The sequence below is a fragment of the Haemaphysalis longicornis genome, unplaced genomic scaffold (genome assembly GCF_048455015.1).
Source record: "Haemaphysalis longicornis isolate Haplotype H1 unplaced genomic scaffold, Haemaphysalis longicornis Haplotype H1 scaffold_8, whole genome shotgun sequence".
In the NCBI taxonomy this organism is placed as follows: Eukaryota; Metazoa; Arthropoda; class Arachnida; order Ixodida; family Ixodidae; genus Haemaphysalis; species Haemaphysalis longicornis.
Window position 1 is genome coordinate 85,785,627 of NW_027526445.1, and position 24,014 is coordinate 85,809,640.

The following is a 24,014-nucleotide window of genomic DNA, read 5'->3' on the forward strand; positions in this document are numbered from 1 at the left end:
TTTCCAAACAAACCAGCCGCCATGCATCTTCGGTACCCGTCATTATTATTCGTTTTTCAACACAGCCTGCATTCTCTCATTAAACACATAGAGTCCTTTTTGACTATCGAGCGCTAGACATTGACATTACTCCAGCTGTGAGAAGTTTACAAGATGGTTGGAATAACGTACCCAAAGAGAAAGTTGGTATTTCCAATAGTGATTTTTAGGTACATCAATCATTACGACGGTTCAACTTACGTTGAGGACGACTGAGCGAGCAATGGAAGGGAAGATGATAGGTGCAACATTAAATGACAAGAAGAGAGCGAAATGGGTCATTGAATAAACGCGTGTTAAGGACATATTAGTAGAAACTAAGAAAGAGAAATCGACGTGGGCACGGCATGCAAAGCGAAGGCAAGTAGCCATTGGTCATTAAAGGTAACAGAATGGATCCCTAGAGAAGGCAAGCGGGGCACGGTGCGGCAGAAAGTTAGATGAGCAGATGAGATCAAGAAGTTCGCGGCGAGAAATTGGTCGCAGTTAGCACAAGCCCGGGATAATTGGAGATAATGGGAGAGGCATTTGCCGTCCAGTGGGCGTAGGTAGGTTGGTGGTGATGATGGTGATGAAATCACTGATGTCTTTTTCTTCAGAGCCGCTTCACAAATCACTAATACTTGCCCTACCGCAAGACAAATGCCGTACGAAGATATTTAACCCTGGCCTACTTTAACAGGACTATACCCATGACCAAAAATCACAGCTGTAGATAAGTTTACACACTGTAGAAGCGAACTCCGAATGACTGAAAATACAGGGTTTCGCTGCAACTTTCAGTTGTTCTCAACAAAATCCTTAAGCAAACGTATCAATGTTATTACACTGTAGCCGGAAGGCCGTCACATGCATTGCACGAAATCAAATTGCAACGGATGTGCGATAAATTGGACGCGTCCCTGAAACTATCAAACTTTAAACGCATTATCGATCGGGATACCACAATCTCACCTTATTGCAAACCTCTTTTTTTTCTTGTCTTTTCTAAGGTCTCCCATTATTTATCCACCACTTTTTTCTTACAGAGGTAAAACTTCAAATGCAGTTATTTGGGTAAAGTTAATGCGTACCTTTCATTGGTCATGCAGTATATTTATTGAGCTGCAATACGTCACCACTGAATTTCCTTTGAAGTGTCTGGCACATCATTCGAGTGTGGGTAATGCGGCATAAAGATTGGGAACAGTCTTTTTTGAATATTTTAATTATGCTGACTATACTGTCACATTGTTGGCTTTGTGATTTATAATCTTGCTATAGTCAATGGATTATCAGTGAAAATCTCATAATACATTCTGGCTCATTATGTTTTTACATTGAGTTGTATTTTCTACTTTTATAATCTGTGACACTCCTCACAATGTGGCGAAAATATCATTCATTGTTTGTATTATTTTTTTGCAATTCAACAATGGTGCGGTCCGAGCTTACCAATTTTTGTATCGTCAACTTATCTCAGTGCTGTGTATTACCAATCACTGTACCGTTATCGCCATTTCACATTGCAGAGGAAATAAAGTTTTCTTCACTAAACCGGTGTGCTTCTCTTTGATTTAAAAAAAAACGCTTCGACTTATGTATTTGATATATTTCCTATGATGTGATTCTGCCTTAGTATCATGCACTGCTCCTCAACACATCGATATATTCAATTCCTCTTATCGTCACCTAACTGGCAATACCACGACGATGAATTTCTTCCCAAAAATCTGCATCGAACAACCCCCTATAAAAACTGGACATCTTACGAATATTCCACTGGGACAGCCGCCCAGTCGAATTCATGTACCCATATTTCTACTTGCACAAAATTTTCCTTCCGTCCTTTTTATCCTAAGACAAAGTGTGGTATATTGTAGTGTGACGTACACGTGTCATTTCTTTTCCCACTATAGCTGGCCCTTATTCTTGTGTAGGGTTACAGAACGATTTCACACCAGGCTCTATACGTGCAACATTAAGCCAGGGGAAACTACTAATCGTACAGGCTTAGCTCGCAATCTCCCAATAATACCCAAAGGCGAAGTTCAGAAAGCTCCTAAAGGCATGAAAAAAAAAAGGAAACGCGGGTGGTGACGATGGCATATACGTGTATCTTTTAATGTTTCCAGCAAACCTTGCTGCCCCAGTGCCAGCACACATAAAGAATCTAAAATTGTCCATACCCTGGAAAGACACAAACCTAATTGTGATTCGCGAGAAGCCGGACAGAACAGATCTAAAAGGTTCCCTGAAATGGCTTTTACCGACACACGGGTGTTTGCATATTCGTGTAAACCAATTTGGTAGTATTCATCTCCTTCAAGAATTTATTCAAAGCGTTGCGTACTACTGGATGTATAGCAAATGAAATCCTCGCATTTTCGTCCGCGCCGCGACTCGCCCTTGTTTCGTCCACATCCTCGCAACGCGCGCTCCTGACTGTCCATGATGCCTCACTTCTCGGTGAAGTCAAACTCCGGTTGCAGCGGCGTCTACTACTGTGGTATTCTGCGTTGCAGCCTCCCTCTTGGACGGTCGGTCTGACAATGTTGACAATTATGAACATTAACTCCGGGCTTAGACGTTCAAATTTGGCTAAGGGTATATAAGGCTATTCGCAGATTTTGTTTCACTTTGGCTTCGTGGCTGGATCGAGTCGCAGAGAGACGGGCAGACAAACAAACAATTTAAACTTTCTGCGTTTAAGGAGCCCAAGACACACTATCGTCTTTAAAAAGCTGGTAGTGCAAAGCCAGCACGTGCGGGAGGAAAAGCAAACACAAAAAGAACACAACTCCCGCAGGCGCAATTTTAGCCATGGGGCGCGCGATAACGGCGAATGAGGAAATATGAAATGCGTTGGACAAAACTTCGTTGAATTCATCAGCAGAGGGGTGAGACAGTGCGGCGAAGAGCGTGATGGGTGGTGAGAGTGAGTGGATGACGGTGCCACAGCCCTTTGTTGCAAATCGCTGCTCTGCACTTCTGCCAGCGCTCACAATGAGTGAAACGGATTTATTTTTTTTTTGTTTTACGCTTTGCGCTAAAACGTATGGCTGACATTTATTCTATATTACACAACAAACTAATGAACTTATACTTTTAGGGAACTTAATGACAAGGACGAAGAAAGAAAAGACTCGCAGCTGTGAGTGCGCAGTTGGGAACTGGCCACCTTGGCGAACATTGCCGTAGTTGCGGGTGCACGCCCAAATTCATGCAGACGAGCGTCTTATTTAGACGTCGTTCTCAAACTGATAGGGAAGTCTTCGAGGGCTTTGTGAGTAACAGGTGTGGTGATACCGCATATGCCGCGTATCCTGTGCCCGTGTTATCTGCTGATTTCGCCCCGTGCAGTTTGTACGTGACGTGACTGGCCACAGGTGCGTTTGTTATATATGTACGCTGGTGGCATGGAATAAAGGTTGTCATTACCTCGCCCACATCGTCAGCGGCTCTGAACCTTTCCCTGTTCTTGCGGCAGCCCAGCTGCACTTGGCCTACTTCTAGGCCGCAACACGACATGGTGTCAGGATATGGCGTCTTCTGATATTCAAGGGCATTGCACCAATCTTCAAGCGCCGCCATATCAGAACACAATAAAGTCAAGCCATTCCACGGCGTGTCCGCTGTTCTAGCTCCGTCAACGTTTGACTTCGACCGGACATCCCAATGGCCTTCTTGGATCCAGCTCTTCGATGATTACCGCTTTGCCTCTGGCTTAAGCGAGCGAAGTGAAGAAGTACAAGTCCGGACTCTGCTTTATACGATGGGAAGGCAAGCCAGATAAATTTTGTCAAGTTTCGCTTTATCTGAAGAGCAACAGAAGCAGTACGACGTCGTCAAAAAGAAGTTCGACAAACACATCGTGTCCGCACGGAACCTAGTTTATGAGAGCGCATGTTTTCACCAACGCATTCAACAACCTGGCGAATCAGTCGACCAATTCATCACTGCGTTGCACACGCTTGCATACCGGTGCGACTGCCAGAAAAAAAGAACGCATGATCCGCGACAGGTTTGTCGTCGGCCTCAGTGATGCGAAGCTCTCTGAGTATTTACAAATTGATGCAAATTTGACACTCGCCAGTGCTTTGGCAAAAGCTCGCTTGAAGGACACCGTCCAACGAGAGCAGCAGCAGCTCCGAGAAACCAGCGACAAACCTTCGGCAGCGGCAGCCAGCAGCCTGGATACGGTCGGCAACCAAGGGCAGCCCAGGAATAACTCTTCAGGACAGCGTCCCGGCCGCTCGTCAAGGAACAGTGCTCCTGGCATACAAGTTCAGCGCACCAGAGAATTGTCACACCGACCACGCACCCCCGGTTTATGCCCCAACTGCGGTCAAGGAGCGCACCCCAGGACCTCCTGCTGCAAAAGCGGCGAAATGCAACTACTGTGGTTGTTCCGGACAGTTAGCAGTGGTGTGCCGGAAAAACGCTGCAGGCGACCAAAAGAAGGTACAACTTTCTTCTCTCCATATGGACAAGGGGGCGTATTTAGTTATCGCGGTGCGCTGGGAGCACTCTAATTCTCGGTATGCTCAGGCAGTCATAAACGGCACTTCGGTGTTCGCTGAACTAGACTCGGTTGGAGAAGTTTTCTTGGTACCCTCAAAGTTTCCTGGACTGCCTACCAGGTTAGACAAGTGCGACATAACCTTAACAGGTCCTGCGAATGACCCACTCCATGTTCTCGGAAAGTGTTTTGCCAATATCCAGTGGAAACACCGCACGGTCTGACAAACTGTGTACGTTCTCTCACCCTTACGCTCCATACTTTTGGGTCTCCCAGCGCTCGAAGCTCTCGAGCTTATTAAGTTCGCTGACTCGGTAAGTTGCACGTCAGCCATCGAGGCTTCCTACCCGCCGCTTTTCAGTTCCTTGGGAGCTATGAAAGGAGAATACAATATTCGACTGAAGCCGAACGCGATTCCATTTTAATTCAGGTTGCGCGTCGCGTTGCCTTGCTCTTGCGGGACCTAGATATGCAGGAGCTGGAGCGTATGGAGCGGGATGATGTAATCCGCAAAGTAGACGAACCTACAGAACGGTGCGCGGGTATTGTACCAGTACTCAAACCGTGTGGAGATGTTCGTATTTGCTTTGACTTGGCGCAATTAAGTAAAAGTGTACTTCGCGAGCGCTATGTCTTGCCAACGGTAGGGGATAGCCTCGGTCTGTTCAGTGGGGCATCCGTATTTTCAAAGCTGGAGGCTAATTCTGGTTTTTATCAGATCAAGTTGTCGCCCGAGAGCCAATTGCTAACTACCTTCATAACGCCATTTGGGCGATACTGTTTTCAGAGACTACCGTTTGGGATAATGTCAGCACCTGAATTTTTTTAAAAGGAAATTTGGCAGATTCTGGAAGGAATCCCAGGTTTGGTAAACATGATAGATGATGTGCTCATTTATAGCTGCGACGATGCTCAACATGACGAGCGTCTACGTCTAACTTTACACCACCTCACGAGTGGTGGCGTTACGCTAAACATAGAAAAGTGCTGTTTTGGAGTAACCGAGATAAAGTTTCTTGTTTGTATGATAAGTCGAGATGGAATCAAGCAGGGCCCCGAAAAGGTTCGGGCCATCATAGAATTGGCGACGCCAACTAACGCATCTGACGTTCGACAGCTGCTCGGTATGACTAATCATATGGCAAGATGCATACCAGATTTGGCTTCGATAACGGCCTCCTTACTCCACTTGCTTTTGAAGGGTTCTGAATGGAGGTGGGAAACAGCCCAAGAGCAAGCGCTGTCATACGTCAAAGACGTTATCGGTTCGGCGCACGTCATGGCTAACTGTGATGCAAAGTACCCTACGATTCTTTCCGCTGACGCGTCATCATTCGGTTTGGGGGCAGTACTTATGCAAATTCAACCAAACAAAGAAAAACGACCAGTTGCCTTTGCCTCGCGCTCGTTGACAGCTGCCGAAACTAGGTATTCCCAGATTTAAAAGGAAAAATTGGCAATGACATGGGCGGCAGAAAGATTCCAAGGGTACATTAAAGGTCTCGAAATTGTATGTGAAACCGACCACGAACAACTTGTATCCTTGTTGGGAAAACCTCCTTTAGATGTTTTACCGCCTCGCCTTCAGCGTTTTCGCATGAGGCTCATGCGGTTCAGCTATGAGGTTCTGCATGTCCCAGGTAAGAGTCTTGTTAGTGCAGATTTGTTGTCCAGAGCCCCGATTCGGGGTAAACAAATGAATCATGCACTGTCTGTTGGTGACGTCAGCAACAACGTTTCTGGCTGTTTCTCAAACGCCGTCGAAGCTGCCCTTTTTGAGAAAGTGAAAGCAGAACAAGCAGCTCATGATTCCTGTCAAACAGTTATGATATTCAGCCTGAGAGGCTGGCCGAAATGTTCGTCGCTTTCGACGGTTTTGCGTCCATACTGACAGAAAAGAGCCACGATGACAGTCGTAGAAGGTGTGCTACTGAAAGGGGCACGACTTGTAATTCCAGAGAAATTGAGCGCAGACATATTGATACGCTTGCATGAAAGTCACCAGGGAATCGAGAAATGCAGAGCTCGAGCCAGATAGTCGGTATAGTGACCTGGGTTAAGTTGTCAGCTGAGAGCTTTAGTGACCGATTGCCGAGTATGCGCAGAGCAACGACAACAAAGTTCAGAACCAATGATCCCGACAACCACTCCACAAGATCCTTGGCAATAGCTAGGTGCTGATCTCTGCCATATTCAAGGAAAGTGGTATTTGGTGGTCGCGGAATATTTTTCTAGATACCCAGAGACAGCCTTGCTATCTTCGACAAGTGCCACTGTAATCATGCACGTGAAAAGATTCTTTGCAAGGCATGGCATACAAGAGCTCGTTATGTCTGATAACGGAGCGCAATCGTGTCGCAGGAATACAGGTTGTTCGCTCGCAAGTATGGATTTCGCACCACGACGTCGAGTCCCAGATACCCCCGAGCAAATGTGGAAGTACAGAGGATGGTGCAAACAGTTAAATGTCTGATTACAAAAGCGAAGGACCCATACCTTTCTCTTCTAGCGTACAGGGACACTTCGGGGCCACTGTGAAAAAGCCCGGCAGAACTTCTAATGGGCAGGCGGCTACGCACAACGATACCTGTCCATCCAAACAGTCTTCTGCCTCAGAAAGGGAGCCTGAGCAGGTTGAGAAACCACAATACAACCACTCGACAGCGGCAGCGTACGTATTTCAACCGTCGCCGTGGAGCTACTTCGTTGCCAGCGCTCGAAGCGGGCGCGGACGTCTGGGTGACAGACTGCGAAGCGAAAGCGCGAGTCATGCGTCCTGCTGAGCGGCCGAGGCCGTATGTGGTTAGAACTTCCAGTGGCGTAGTTCTGGAGAGAAACAGGAAATTCCTTGTTCACTTTGTTTCGCAGCCGAATGACGGTGAGTACGATTGAGGTTGCTATGATTTTCTTCAGACAGACAGTCGGGTAAAAATCGAACAGGGATCGATGCATGTTACATACGGCACGGTACCTGACGATTCATCTAGACCTTTATTAACGCGAAATGACCCCCCAGAATACAGAACGCGATCTGGTCGTCTTGTTCGACAGCCAGACCGCTACGGGTTCAGTAACTGAATGTGATTTTCTTTCGCTCATTGTTTTTTTCTTTTATAAGGTTCCTCTTCCACTGGCGGTTCGGCCAAGTATCGTTGCAACTGTCAGCGCATTCTTTAAGAAGGGCAGATGAGGTGATAGCGCCTATGCCACGTATCGTGTGCCTGTGTTATCAGCTGCTTTCACCCGCCCCGACGCGCCACGTGCAGTTTGTACGTTACAGCACTGGTCACGTGTGTGTTTTTTATATATGTACGCTGGCTGGTGCCATGGGATAAAGGTTGTCATTATCTCGCCCGCATCGTCGGCGGCTCTGTCCCTTTTCCGGTTCTTGCGGCAGCCCAGCTGCACTCGGCCTACTTCTAGGCCACAACACGGCAACAGGAAGGGCGAGAACTGCGTCAGTGCCCCATCCTTACCACTAGTGAAATCAACTTTTTGGTAAGAGGAGGTGTGTCCCTTGATCATGGGCAATCGGCGACTGGTGTGCACATGTGTCGGTAAAGACCATGCCCTATAATGTGACGAGGCGTTGTTTGTGCTTCAATGTAAAAGTTATAAGAGCGAGTGCAAACATTGCGCCGTTTCATTTACGCGGAATCAGGTGCTTGTTTGATTGTTTGTTTTTTTTAATCATGCGTGTTTTCCCGTTCCCTTTTACATAAACCAAGTGGAAGTCTAGCGTGCGTTTTGTCTTTTCTTTCTTCGTCCTGTGTTAAACTTCGCTAGAAGTATGAGTTCATTAGTCAGTAACAAACTCGCCCAACTCTCCGCCTTACACAACTAACGTTCCATGACTTGTCTTCTGCTATTAAGTGAGCTTATATTGGTACAATCGCTGCTGGTCGCCCACGGATATTCAGTTTGACACACCGGGAAAGGAACGGTAGCCTAAGCGAACGGACGGAGAGCCGTAAGCCGAAATACCGATCGCATATGTTGAGCAGTATGATCTTCGTGGGATATACTATGTTTAATATAGTCTAGGACCTACCCATAGAAAGTCGTGTTCACTACGGCACCATTGTTGTTGGGGTGCAGTTTTCGCTTCTCTATCGATTCCCGACGACCGTTAGCCCGCATAGCGTCGGCGTTTGCGGTCAGCAAGCCTGTCACACGAGGCGGACTTTCGATCGGCAGACGAGTTCATGTAGACATCGACATCATGTGACAAGGTGGTTTCCAACTCGGAAGTAGGCGTCACCGTCGTCACGTCATATTTGTATCGGCGCAGCCAACGCTACTTTACAGGAAGATTGACAATAGAGCAAAAGAAGATCAATATGGAAGAACACGATAGCGTGGAGGGTGCTGCCGGAAGCGCTAATTACCAAATGCGTCTCTGCGACCTGTCGACGCTGAACAGACGACGCTTCTCTTCCGCGGAAGTAAGAAAAAAGCCACCCCATTGCAAGATTTCTGCCTTGTGACGCGCATGGGAGAATCGATAACGCACACTTAAGAAAATGGCGGGGCCCAAAAACACGCTACAAAGGGTCGACACGCGACAACAGACTTTGCAACGACACTATGAGCTTTCCGCCGTACTTACAAACATTCTACTTGGCACAAACGAGGTCGAACACACTGCCTCCGAATTCCGCTAGATAATTTAGTGCGCTCAAAACACCTTTCAGGACCATTTTAGAACCACAGACCGACCAGCCTGCTCTCAGTTGTATATAAGCTGTTTACCAAAGTAATTATTAGCAGAATACGTAAGAGCTTAAATTCTTATGAATCTAGAGAACAGGCTAGGTTTAGGAAAGGATACTAAACAGTAAATCATATCCACGTCGTCAATCAAGAGATACAAAATCTGCGGAATGAAAAGTTGCAGATGACATCTACGCTTACGGCTTACGTTGTATGACGCGATAGCGTTCCTTCGGGTTGCAGGTTGAGTTTTATAGTGGAGTTCGTGCATTTACTATTTATGCTTTCCTAAAGCTGTAGTTCACCTACGATAGCTTGACGAGCCGCAAAGCAATTTGACCACTGCGAGACGGGAAAGGCCGAGGTCATCTACGCTTTTGTAGATTAAGATGCGGGCCTGAAATGATTCAGCTGCTGTGTGTTGGTGCGTTGCAGGAGTAGTGCCGGGAGAATGGTCTGATAAACATTTAAGCCAGCATTTAGGCTTCTGAGGATGACTTACGGGCGGCCACAGCTTCGGAGTGTCCTTCGGAGGGGGCTCCATAAGTGATGGTTGTGGCCGCAACTACGTTCTGCAGAAATTTGAAAAGCCTAAAAAGGTGGCCTACACCTCTCAGAGGCGAAAACGCAGGGCCTTATGCTGCAACCTGGAGCCGACACGGCTCGACGGCCAACACAGACTATCACACACCACGGAAGACCTCTTGCCTGGCGGCTGACCGTGAAGTACCGGGGGCTGCTCACTGACGGCCGGGTCATATGGCTACCATCCGCCAAGGACCTCTGGCAACGCATTGCACGGGTGCTAAAAGGTGTGCGGCCGCTTCTGGCTTGAGTCAACGGCTGCTCACACCAGGTGACGCAGCACGTGTTGCACGGCATGGCCTCCTAAGCCGTGCTGTACGTGCTTGCCATCACCTACCAGGGGCCTAGATGCTGGAAGGACCAAAAGATGGACCATCGCTGCGCCATCCGCCTCAAATTGGCCTTCCCTCCACGTTCTGCGTGGCAGGGACGTGTATCGTGGCCAGCACCTGGCCCATCGAGAGGCTGGCCTTGCAAACTGGGCTGCAGCACATCGAGCGCCTGCTGAGAGAAATCAACCGGACTGCCCTCCTTCAGAGATTCTGTAGCCATGAGAAGACGCCAACAGGAGCGCTGCTAACTACGTTCGAGGAGGACATAGAGGTACCAAACTGACCCCGCCTGAAGCAGCCACCACCAGACACCGGGGCGCCATGTTGCAAGACAAGTTGAGCGCTTACCTGCATCTCTACGGGGACGGTTCCGCCAAGAACAGCACGGCTGAGGCGGCGGCTGCGTGCGTTGTGCCTGAGCTGGGAGCCGGCTAGACGGCCACCTGCCCTTCCCTGCCTCTTCGAATTGGTGTGAGATGGACGGACTGTACCTGGCGGCCACCCTGGACCTCGAGAGGGGTCCCCAGGGCCATCCTGGAGCGGTTATCCTAAACGATTCCAGACCAGCCCTAGTACCCCTACATGCTGCCGACCAGCCAACCAACAGCAGCTGCTACCCGAAGTGCTCCCTCATGACCAAGTGGCACACTGTGGCCTCCCGAGGCTGCGACCTGCGGCTCCACTGGCTGCCAGGCGACAGTGGCATTCGGGGCAACGAGGACACCGAAGCCAGAGCCAGGGAGGCCCACCAGGAGGGCGCCCCAGTTTCCCGGGATGTCACCGCCTTTGAAGAGGCCCCTACAGTCCTGGCCCGCATGGTGCACACCAACGAATGGATGGTGCACCAAAAAACATGCCACCAGTTTTGTCACCTGCAAAGAAGGTGTAATCTACCGCATTCCGCTCTCCTGTGGAAAATGCTACGTGGGACAGACGAGGCGGTGTTTAAGCGACAGCCTGAGTGAGCACCATGCAGCAGTTCCATCGATTGCGGCTGGAGGCCATCTGGCCGATCATTGCAAGCCCTGGTTGTAAGGTGGCCTTTGATGAAACTCGTGTTTTAAGATCTGTACGGTACCAAACTAGACGCGAGATTAACCAGGCATTCTATATCTACTAGGAAGGAGTTAATTGTTTGAGCGCTCCTTCAATCACTCTTACAGAAAAAGATATAAGCTTCTTACGAGGGCGCTTGTGCCAGACATCGGCTGGCGTGTATGAGGAGGCCTAGGGGAAGTGCGTGGGGATATGTTTTCTGTCTTTGTTTCACGCATGCTAAGAAAAAATTCAGTTGTAGTTTAGTGAGTGTCCGGTGGGCTTTTTCGTCCGCGTTTGTTTTTCGCTAGCAAAATGCAGGCGGTACAGACGATACACCCCGACCCTCTAGTTGTGACTGTTTTGGCGGTGCGGCCGCTGCCTGCCCGCACCAACAAGGAAGCCCGCTGGCGGATGCTCCACCTACGGCTCGACTGCTGCAATGTGAAAGAGCGTCGGCACTGTCGCGGACACAAGGACTCCCCTACATATGCGGAATTTTCAGAACCAGAGACTCCAGAGCACCTACTCTGCTTCTTCTACCACCATGTGGCGCAGAGAGCAGAGCTCCACCGAACGCTCCAGCGCCGAGGCCTTCCCAGTGCCGGCATGGAAGACCTTCTGTAACCGAAGGTGCCTGCGGTAACCCAACCGGAAGTTTCGTCCATCTGTCCCATTACCTGTAGGCGACCGGCCTCACACAGCGGCTGTAGCGAGCACTGGAGTGTCTTACTTATGAGCCCGGACTGACAGCCATATCTGTTGTATTCGTTTTCCTCTTTTTATACCTTTCTTTCTCCTTCGCCTTCTACTTTATTCTTTCACTAACCCCCTAATTCCGTTCCTCGCACTGGGTTGTATGCAAATGAGTCCCTACCGAACTCAAAAATACCCCCCGGTGCACTTCCTTTCCTTTCCCCAAACCACAACCAACCAACAACTTGCTGTAAAAATACCATTAGGGACTTTATCTTGGCCATGCGGTTTTGATGGTCGCTGTGGTAGCTAATGAAGGTGAAAAAAAAAACATTAAAGCCGTTTCACTCAATGCGAAAGCTGTCGGAAGTGCAGAGCAGTGATTCGCTGTAATGGGCTGTAGAGCCGTTATCCGCTCACTGCTAACACCCAATGTGCTTGAAATTTCCCGCGATCGCAGTGCTCGCGCGCTCTCTGCCTGAAACAGCTCTAGCGGGAGTTCTGTCCTTTTTGTGCTTACTTTTCCTCTCGCACATGCCGGGGTTGCAGTGCCACTAATTTTTTTGCTGACTAGAATAAAAACGACCCACAAGAGCATTCGTACCTAAATGATCGCTTGCAGTGCCGGTTAATAACGCATGTTTTGCTTCAAATGTACCTACATATTTCTTTGCGCTAAACAACGGAGACATGTATGACAAGTGCCACCGGTTCACGAGTTTCGAACGCATATGACTATATAAGCCGATTGCTTTTGAAGCCTATGGGTTACGCCGTGACGACAGCCGCTATGGCGGTACGCCGTGTTGTTCTACTTCGGTGTATTGAGCGAGCTACGATGGCAAGGCGAGTCCCTAAAGTGTTCTGCACTGAAAAGCTCTGCGTAATCCGGAAAGCTTAGCGGAGCAGGTTTAAAAACCCAAACAATATAGCGCATTCCTGGTCGTGTGAAATACACATCTATGATGTTACATAGTTTGCCTCAAGTTTTATTCCAGACCTAAGCATTGATAGAATAAACTTCTAAGCTGCCCCATACTTCCCAGCCTTTTGTCGAACATTTTTAATTGCTGTGGCTTTTATTAAGGTTCACTGTCAAGCTGTCATGTGCGATGTATAACAAAATGTTTTTCTCAGCGAGACATATTGTAGATCACGAAAGCAGAATTGCCTAGGGACTACAGCCAAATCATGTTTTAGTAGTTACAGCTGTGAAACATAATAAACAACTTTGCAAATAACGGCACAACGTTCGACGTTCGGGTGCGCATAAAAAGAATCATAAAGGGTATCTCACCGAGAATCAGCAGGTGAATAGTTGGAAACCTCATTGTAATTGTGATCTACTCTCCAGCAAAGTTGGGCTGCTGTAGGTTCAAATTTACTGCCACTCGACTTCGTTCCTGACCTTTATATAATTGCACACCACGCCTGTTCAAACAGAGAAAAACAATGGTGAGAACTCCACAGCTGCTGCTCTGGCGGCGAACCTTCACAAATAAAAACCTATCCATTAAAGGTAGGAATGTAACTTTAAAAATTCCAATCTGCTTGAAAGATCTCCTCAGGGGTGGAAGAATGCCTGGACTCTACGTGTAACACAAACACCAAACTCTAAGCATAATGGGCTTCTATGTTTTTTGGAACTGAGTGGTAATGAACTTCTGCGTTCTTTTTCAGAAAGAAATACTTCAGAGGAAAAGTATCCAGGTGTGATTTTAAGTTTTAAAGGTTTAATTTGTTGTAAATTTGGCAGCACGCGATTTGTTTTTTTAATGGTTAGCTTGCGAAATATTGAGTCTCCTGCCAGAAAGTAGTATTAGTGTAGTGGCAGGCTTTGTATCCCTGGGCTGAGGAGTCATTCAGAAAGGCTAGTTCATAAAGCCTTCTGGCCATGTTCATAACGCTGTTCTGCCGAGGCTGGTGTGCTGGACAAGTAACGAGGCGGGACATATCTATGGCCTATTACCCTGCTTGCGCCCTCACTTTGTCCTTCCAGTACCCACAGCTGTATATACAGTGAAAGTCACGCCACTTGGCATGATGTAATGCAATAAAGTGCATGTAAAGTGACAATCTCTTGCAATACGAAACGGAACGCTTTGAGGCAAATTACGTCAACCGGTACGCTTTGTAAAATATATTGTATCGCTCTGTGAACTTCAAGAAGCACGCGCGGGGAAACATCACGGGGCCTCAAGGAGAAACATTATAGCCTAGCTTCGGCGTGTACAGTTATATAGAGAAATTTCAAGTAGTACTTAACAGCGCAGGTTATTGAATAGAGGTTTACTCGGACAAAAGCGCGCCATAGTATTGGGGGGAAAGAGAAGCTGCGACCCACGGATCCTGTAGTTGCGCGCACCCAGAAAACCGTGTATAGCAATAGAGTATCTGACCATTTTTTTTAACTCCAAAAATTCCGACTTGCTTGATATTCGGGACTTTCCCGCCATAATGCGAGTTGTACCATCGGAATAATGTATATTACCAACAACTATTTTGGGTAAAACAAAGCCAAAGTTGAATTTTCCAGGATCAACTTTCCTGACCGATCCATGGTGCGGGTCCTGGGCTACGACATTTTCTACCTTAAGCCACCTGGCTAGCTTCGTACTGGATTAGAATTGACTTGACTCCCGTTTGGGTACCAACTATTAATTTTCGAGGCAATAATTTTCCCTGAAGTTTGCGGTGGAAGCAATCTCGACTGCCGGAAACGGGTCATTGGGGGCCACTTTGTGAAGAAAACGTAAAGCTCGCAGAGATGCACGTGGCTGTCGTACCAGGAAAGAGGAATTTAGGGTAAAGAGTCCTTCGCAACTTATTCAGTCATAGTTATATGAAACAAAGGTCGTTTTTTGCTTACTTCCGCGCGTGCTTTAAGATTGACTGCTAAGCGTCCTGCTAGTACGCTTATTCGTGTGTGTGTAATCTAATGCCAGCCAAAATGTTACATAAAGCGGCAGTTAAGCAGCATACAGACATAGACTGGCCATACGTAGTGTCGGTGTGGAAGTGTTATGGCCGAAGAACGCGTGTCCTAAAATGGCAGCAAAAGGAAATACCGCTGAGAACACGGCGTCAAATAATCGACACATGTTATTGCCATGACCGGCGAGCATTGTGAAACACTGGCGCAAATAGATTCTACTGCTCTTTTTAGATGAAGAATAGGTGCAAATGCCGGTAATCCAAACTACTGCTTGCAGTATAGCACTCGTTCCAGTAGAGTAAATGCACAAAACAATATCTGTTGATGACGTGATGATATAAAAGCAGCGGGAAACAATTAGGACAATTGATATCTAGTGTAAAGTTCTGACGGAACACCGCCTTGTAAACTGCAAGCTATAGCGATACCTGGGGATATATAGTACCAATTATACAATATTTACGTTGAGGTATCCGTTTCCTGCCCGTGCTACGCAGACGTGTGAGGACAGAAATGCGTTTACTCAGTGCCACCGGTTTCGGTTTTAAATTCACTGCCCTCTGATAAAGAAGTGAATATTTTCCATCTGATATCGGGATAATTGGTACAATCATTTAGCCACCACTGTTCGAGGAACTGCACTTTGAAAAAACAAAGTCTCTACCTGCTAAAGCACATCAGCTCGTATCTAGGGATAAAGAGATATTTCTTTTGACTTTCGTGTTTTCCTGGAAACCATGCGTAAGAAATAAATTATAGGAGTTCAAATGTTACCGTAATTACCCGATCCTAACGCGATAATTACCCGATCCCAATTTTCCAGGCAAAAAAACGAAAAAAAACTTGCACCTCCGTTTGTAACGCGGAAAGAACTTTGTGAGCAAGAAAAACGAATGCGAGAGAAACGGGCGATTTATTTCCCGAAGTAATCTCACTCATCTCACTCCTCGTCGCTCTCCGAGAGCTCCTTGTCGCCTTCCGCTGACCGCAACATCTCGTCCTTGGTGCAGTCAAGCGCGATCGCGATGCCACACTTCTGAACGAACGTTCAACCATGTTCGATGGGATCGTGGCGCACGCCTCGCATGCACATCCCGCGAGCTTTTCCAGAAGCATACGCTTCAGCCAACCGCTCGTTGTGAAGGCGTGGGAGCCCCTCGTAAGCCGCGGAAGCGTCGCACCTTCGTCGCCGCTGCTGCCATTGCTGTTATCAAGCACGCAAGTGAAATAATTTGACGATTTGTGTGAACGCCGAAAGAAAAGCCTAGGCGCCTAGATCCGAAAAATTGTTCCTAGAAGCTTTGGCGCCATCTTGCGATGGCGATGGCCATGGGTGGAACGAAATTTCAGCTGTTTCGGCAGTTTCGGTTTCGTATCCGATTCTAACGCGCATGTGATTTTTCGGCCTATTTTTGCGGAAGAAAGGTGCGCGTTAGAATCGGGTAAGTGCGGTATGTTTGGTTAAAACATATGCGAGCTCCACTCGCGTGCGCTTAGTCATTGCCCTCTAGGAACGTCCCTGCAAGTTGGTTCGTGCTGGGTTTCGTTGCCATAAAAAAATTTTATAAGTGGTGCAGGCTGGAGGGCTCGTGCCCTGAAGCGCTGGGTCATTTCAGATAAGATCGAACAAAGCATGGCTGGTCGACCTCTTCAATTCGCTTGAAATTTTTTTACCTCATTCCCGCATATATGTTATGTGCGGATTCACAAATATTTTCGGCGGAAAAAATTTTGGCCGACTGAAAAAAAATTTGGAACCCACCCGCGTGGACCCCAGCCGCTACCTGCCCATGCGCCGCGGCCAAATTTAGCGACGTCTAGCAAAAAATATACTAATCAGGCTGGAATGGTAATTTGTATGCTTATGACATTTGTATGACATTTCGTGCCCAAAATATCGTTGGCTAGAAGAACATACATTTTTTGTAATAAATTTCCAAATCTTGCTCAGAGCGCATTTTGTTGTGTACTTTGCGGGCCAGTATTATCGTAAGTAATAGAGCTGGAGCGTTAAAATTTGAGTGAGGGCTGCTCCTGGCAAGCACAAATAAGGCCCGTAAATATCGTGTCTGTGCACACTACGGTCAAAACGTAAATGGCGCACAATTGTGAAGAAAAAACTAAAACACTCCGAGTTCACAGGCTTATTAAAAAAAACACTTCGATTTTGCTGAAATTCTCCCCAGATGTTAACCTGTGAATGTACTTCAATGATCATTAAAAACATGTTGCATCATTTTGTTCCCGACGCACCTACAGCGCGAGAAAAAAGCCTGGTCAGCCAGGTCTTCACAAGATCCTGAGACACGAAACAGTGAGAGCAACTTCCAGTGAATGTGCAAACGTTTGATAATTTTTTTGTGCCAAAGGCAAACTGTTACTTATTGAATGTTTACAGAGAATTCAGAAGCAAAACTGAAATTTTTATGTGAATTTTGGAATGAAAATAAACAATCTGCGCACCGCTAAACGTGTACTTTTCGAAGAAAAAACGGAGAAACTCCAGATTCACGCGCATTTAAAAAAAACACTTCTTCGAGTTTTATGAAGCATTCCATAGATATTTTCCTCTATACGTACTTGTGTGAGCCCTAGAAATATCGTGCGTCATTCTAAGCACAGCGCGGATACAGTCGTGCGGGGGCGAAACCGCTGCAATATATGGTGGTAAAACGTGCAATTTGAAGGTTTTCGGGTCTATTTTTATAGCTTCCTCTAAATTTCCCCAACCGTGGTCACTCTTTGTCTTATATTATCAACGCTCTTTTTTTGTGTGCACTGCTGCCGTGATGCGCTGTATTTGGTTCATAAGATCACCTATTTGACAAGGTGCACGCAGTCTTGTTTATTAACTCACCTAGACGTAACTTTCGTTCGCCTGAAATCAAAGGTTCAACGGAAGCCCGTCCGGTCGGCAGCACAGGCAAGTATTAAAAACGGACATCGGCCACACACGACCCCGGCGCGGGTAACGTCTCCAGGTAGCACGCCCCTCTTCGGTCCTTCACCGGACACACTGGTTCAGTTACCGAATTAGCGACCAAACAGGAAGGCAAACGCCCTTGAGCCCGGTGGGGTGCGGGACGACACATGTGGGATCTTCATTTTTTTGTTTGAGTCGAGTGTTTTTTGGGCTTTTTCAACCGTATGCGGCGGCGGGGACTTGGCTGACAGAAAGAGCGAAAGAGGGGACTGGAAGAAAAGGGGCTGCATGCGTTCGAACTGTTACAAGTTTTCAGTTCTGTCACATTGGGAGAATGCCTTGCGCTACCTCCCCACTATTCGACTACGGTTGCATTTTAATCTTCATTTCATCACTTTTTATTATTCCTTTTAAGTATTCTGATTTCATTATTCTTTTTGTATATGTTTAGCTTGTTACTGAGTCTCTTTTGCCATAGTTTTGTTGTTGCAGACGACGTCTGCCATGACTGCTTGGCTTTAGCAAAAATCAGGCTGTGGGTAGACGACAATCTGCCACTGTACTCCAAGGTGACTTATGTGAGTGACGGAGCTGCTAGTCACTTTAAAAACAGGCACCAGCTTCATGAGTTTTATTGCGTTTCACCAGCTTCATGAAACGCAATGGATATTCTCCGCAACAGGGCACGGAAAGAAGGCCTGCGACGGAGTTGGGGGAATCGTCAAACACCAGGCGACACTTTACAACCTAAGAGAACCACTAAGAAATGCGATTCAGACGGCAAAAAACATGGTAACTGTGTTCTCTGAGTAGATAAATGGCGTTCACTTCATATACTTCGAGGGGAACAAAGTTTCCAGCCATCGCGAAACAAAAAAGGAAGAATGGCGAACAGTGCATGCCTTTCCGGGCATACAGTCCTGTCACGTGTGGCGTTTAAGGAAGTCATCAGAAGCAGATATATGCAAACTATGTGCACCGCGGACTGTTTGTGCCCCTTTGAGGAAACTGTGAACATTGATATAGCAAGCAACGTGTAAATAAACAGCTAGTAGCTGCACGGTATTAATGGGGTGCCGATGGAACGCTGTCATTTCAAACGTTGACTTCGTTAATGTTTCTTGGCTATTCTATTCTCCTTATCTCAGATATTCTGCCCTTTCTACAAAATAAATAAGGGAAATCTGCAGAAAGTCACAATCGTCGTTTTATGTCTCAGCTCCTTGTGACGAGCATGCTTGACAAGGCTCTTTTGCTTTTCAGTGATCAAAATGATGCGAGTTTTTTAAATGGCTCAAGCAATTAAAGTAGGAGGAAAATATCCGTGGATAGCTTCATAAAACTCGAAGAAGGTTTTTTTTTAAGTGCGCGTGAATCTGGAGTTCCTCCGTTTTTTCTTCGAAGAGTACACGTTTAGGAGTGCGCAGATTGTTGATTTTCGTTCCAAAATTGACATAAAAATTTCAGTTTTGCTTCTGAATTCTCTGTAATACTATCAATAAGTAACAGTCTGCCTTTGGTACAAAAAAATTATCAAACGTCTGCACAATCAATGGAAGTTTCTCTCACTGTTTCGTGTCTGAGGATCTTGTGAAGACCTGGCCGACCAGGCTTTTTTCTCGCGCTGTAGGCGCGTCAGGAACAAAATGATGCAACATGTTTTTAATGATCATTGAAGTACATTCACAGGTTAACATCTGGGGAGAATTTCTGCAAAATCGAAGAAGTGTTTTTTTTTTTTAATAAGCCTGTGAACTCCAAAAGTTTTAGTTTTTTCTTCACAATTGTGCGCCATTTACGTTTTCACCGTAGTGTGCACAGACACGATAATTACGGGCCTTATTTGTGCTTGCCAGGAGCAGCCCTCACTCAAATGTTAACGCTCTAGCTCTATTACTTACGATAATACAAGCCCACAAAGTGCACAACAAATTGCGCTCTGAGCAAGATTTGGAAATTCATTACACAAAATATATGTTCTTCTATCCAACGATATTTTGGGCACGAAATGTACACCAGGCGTAGATTAAGCATAAAAATTACCATTCCCTCCTGATTAGTATATTTTTTGCTAGACGTCGCTAAATTTGTCCGCCGCGCATTGGCAGGTAGCGGCCGGGGTCCACGCGGGTGGGTTCCAAATTTTTTTTCAGTCGGCCAAAATTTTTTCCGCCCAAAATATTTGTGAATCCGCACATTACTTACAGGCGGGAATGACGTAAAAAAATTTCAAGGGAATTGAAGAGGCCGACCAGCCATGCTTTGTTCGATCTGATCTGAAATGACCCCGCTAGAGCTTTGAGTTTGGTCTTCCCCTTTTTGGTCTTATGTAACGGTAATTTTTTGTGGCTGCAAGGTGACAATTAAACCTCTGATGTCTGATTTATATGTTTAAAATATATTACCACTTCTGTAAATAAATAATAAATATATTTTTATAACCTTCCAAATTAATACTTCATAATGGTTCCTCGTATAGAAGCCCCCTGATAAATATTCCATACTTCGAGATGTACTGCCATAATGCTCTTTTGGAGCGATCGGAGCCGTTTGAAATTGTTGATTAGCTCACACGTATAGAAGCAAAGTTATTCCACACAAATGGATTTGCATTTTTGCTTAACATGATCCTATTTCTTTATTAGGACTTTCTGCAAGATCATTGGAATAAAGTAAGTACCCATACTTTTGTGAAATGTCGGAAATTTTATACAGATTTTCTGAGCGAGGTAAGGAGCCTAGGTTTGAGTACATATCTATATTTTTGTATTGCCAAAAATATACATTTTATAAAATAAATGTATATTGAATTGAAATCTGTATTATGACAGTATACAGACAACTAGTAATGTTTTCATTATGGGTTTGTGATAACCCTGTATGAAAGGAGCACATAGAGACCAAAGCTATGGACCGAACTATAAAAGAGGAGCGAAGAAGAAATCGGGGTTGGGAATGATGTTTAGGTTTTCTTATACCCTATTTGTTGCTTTCGTACGCCACTTCATGTACTTTATTAGAATATACTCGGAAGTAACACCAAATACTTGATTGTCCAATTTCTGTTACAGGCTGGATTCAGTCCGTGTCATTTTTGGGCCCAAGATACCCCAAAATATATCGCACAATTTTATTAATTTATTGCTTTTGTAAACTGGTTGCCATCGATAACTACTCCCCACACCGCGCTGACTGCCGGTAGAATAAACGCTCCTGATACTTATTTCCGATTCTTCGACAGTTTAAAAGTATTTGGTGGTATTTCCAACATTAATACAGGCATCAAAAATGAAATAATGTAAAACAACACTATAATTTGTCGTTCGTAGAAAATCGTATGTAGGAACAGGCAAGCATGCCCTTGTCATGCTCGTGGAGGCTTTTTTCGTGCACAACTTGCAATAAGAGCTCAAGCAAAAGTCTACTCTGTACTACTCGGTTTCCAGCAAATTTTGGTTCTGGCGTAAAGAATGTCCTTGATCTTTTGAATGCCGCTGTGCGTGTGTTGTCGCCCTTTTTACATGTCCAGTAATTACGTACATTTTAATATGACAGCAACCTGCTCTCTTAGTCGACGCGTAGTTCACTGCCCTAAGTCATGGGAATAGAACACACACGGGTTTTTTGTCTCCGCTTGAGCAAATGATCCAATCACTATTCAAAGCAGACGTTAAAATTGAGAACCCTGGTCATCACCATTTCATGCCATTTTTATCGCGTTAGTCGTTTTTAGTGCGTGTCGCGGCATCAGCATAATAAGAGAGCTTTGGTCGTAAATGCGGGGAGTGAATTGGCTCCCTGGCATATAAGAATACGAGGCGGTAGAAGGCATTTTTCCTTTTTTTCTCTAAAATAAATTAACAAAATGGGACATTCTTCAAGGTTTTTGGCTTGACAAGTGAAGATTAACTAGCCCATTGCCCAAAACAGATGAAAAAGACGTCTGATCAATGCTGGATAAGATAAATAGGGACGCATGCACCCGTAGAATGCTCAGAACCGTATTGTATTGAATTATGCATTAATGTAGGAGCCATGCCTTGCCTACAGACCTTTCTACTTCTATATTAATTACCCTAATCGAACCCCCCAAGCGGCTGCGCATATTAGACGCCACAGATTTTTTTCTTCTCGACGTAGGAGAGAGTGATAAATTGCGCGAAAGGTGACCAGTAGTCAGTGCCTGGGGATGCTTTGACATAGGCTTGAACGATGTGGAGACAGTCTGCAGGCCTCGGCAAAAAATGCTAACTCCTACGCAGCATACGCTCAGTTATTTGTCGCAGTCATTGTAGCAGGAATGAAAACTGGCGCCTCACGGTTGCTCAGTGTGTAGTACAGGGGAAACACGCAGCTTACATCATCAGGTTTGTCTTATTGAATTCGGATATTTCGTGTAGCCGACGCGATTACTTCCGAGGAAGGAAAAGCTTGTGCAGAATGGAGAGCCGAGCTGGTTTGTGAACATGCATGAGTGAAACTTAAGCGCAAACTCACACTGCTACGAGAAAGCAAAACGACAAGCGCTGGTGTTGCTTCCCTATCTGTTCCCTGTGTCTGCTAGTATTTAAGTTTCACTCACGAAAATCTAGTGCTTCACATTAGGCTAACAACTGTGACGCAAACGACATGTTACGAAGCAGAGATGCTCTGATCCCATGTATTTGCTTTGTATGGAATGCATGCGGTGTGAACTGGTGACCAGTGTGAGGATGGCTCCCATTGAGCAGGTGCGCTGGGTAGAGAACACGGGTACTAATTCCACGCTTCCATTTGTAACAAACTATATGTCAGTTATATATATATATATATATATATATATATATATATATATATATATATATATATATATATATATATATATATATATATATATATTTATATATATATAGATATGTATATATTTATATATCTATCTATATATATCTATATATCTTCATCATCATCATCACCAGCCTATCTACACCCACTGCAGGGCAAAGGCCTCTCCCAGTATTCTCCAATTACCTCCGTCCTGTGCCAACTGTGACCAATTAATACCCGCAAACTTCTTGATCTCATCTGCCCATCTAAATTTCTGCCGCCCCCTGCAACGCTTGCCTTCTCTAGGGATCCACTCTGTTACCCTTAATGACCAGCGGTTATCTTGCCTTCGCATTACAAGCCCTGCCCACGTCCATTTCTTCTTCTTAATTTCTACTAATATGTCTTTAACACCAGTTTGCTCCCTACCCACTCCGATCTCTTCTTGTCCCTTAATGTTACACATATCATTTTCCGCTCCATTGCCCGCTGAGTCGTTCTCAATTTATGTTGACCCCTCTTAGTGAGCCTCCAAGTTTCTGCCCCGTAGGTGAGTACCGGTAAGATGCAGCTGTCATACACTTTCTTCTTCAGCGACAATGGTAGGCTGCTATTCATTATCTGAGAATGCCCGCCATATGCATCCCACCCAATCCTGACCCTTCTAATTATCTCTGCCCCATGGTTGGGATCTGGGGTCACAACTTGGCCTAAGTAGATATATTCGCTTACAACTTCCACTGCCTTGCCACCTATCTCAAACCGCTGTGCTGTCCCGAGGTTATTGATCATTACTTTAGTTTTCTGCATATTCATTTTCAGGCCCACGGTTCTACTCTGTTCGCCCAGTGCGGAAAGCGTGCTTTGCAATTCGTCCCACGAGTTACTTAGCAAGGCAACGTCATCAGCAAATCTGAGGTTACTGAGGTATTCTCCATTAACCCTTACTCCCACCTGTTCCCAATCCAATGTTCTTAATACTTCTTGTAAACATGCTGTGAATAACATTGGAGAGATTGTGTCTCCTTGTCTGACACCCTTCCTTATAGGTATTTTACTGCTCTCCCTATAGAGGATGATGGTAGCAGTAGACCCATTGTAGATATCCTCTAGTATACTTACAGAATGCTCATCTACCCCCTGGTTCCGTAATGCTTGAATGACTGCTAGGGTTTCGACCGAGTCAAATGCTTTCTCATAATCTATGAAGGCTATATATAGGGGTTCGGTATACTCAGCGCACTTCTCTATCACCTGACTAAGGTTGCAGAAATTTGGTTAGCGATTACCTTGGCAAATACCTTGTAGACGACTGACAGTAAGCTGATATATATATATATATATATATACATATATATATATATATATATATATATATATATATATATATATATATATATATATATATATATATATATATATATATATATATATATATATATATATGTATGT

At 45.6% G+C, this 24,014-nt stretch overlaps 1 protein-coding gene and 1 pseudogene across 1 annotated transcript; both read left to right on the forward strand.

Annotated features, from left to right (window-relative positions):
- The window catches only part of LOC144148367 (uncharacterized), a 40,552-nt pseudogene extending 33,452 nt beyond the window's left edge, over positions 1–7,100 (forward strand).
- A 3,546-nt stretch (positions 7,101–10,646) lies between these two features.
- On the forward strand, positions 10,647–11,832 carry LOC144148368 (uncharacterized). The gene is made up of 2 exons (XM_077679911.1): positions 10,647–11,009; positions 11,527–11,832. The coding sequence occupies exons 1-2, from the start codon at positions 10,647–10,649 to the stop codon at positions 11,830–11,832; spliced, it is 669 nt and encodes a 222-aa protein (XP_077536037.1).
- The last annotated feature ends 12,182 nt before the right edge of the window (positions 11,833–24,014 follow it).

Coding starts and splice junctions, on each gene's coding strand:
- LOC144148368 (XM_077679911.1), top strand. CDS start 10,647: ATGGACGGACTGTACCTGGCGGCCACCCTGGACCTCGAGAGGGGTCCC. Junction 11,010..11,526: donor TGCACACCAACGAATGGATG/GTGCACCAAAAA, acceptor AGCAAAATGCAG/GCGGTACAGACGATACACCC.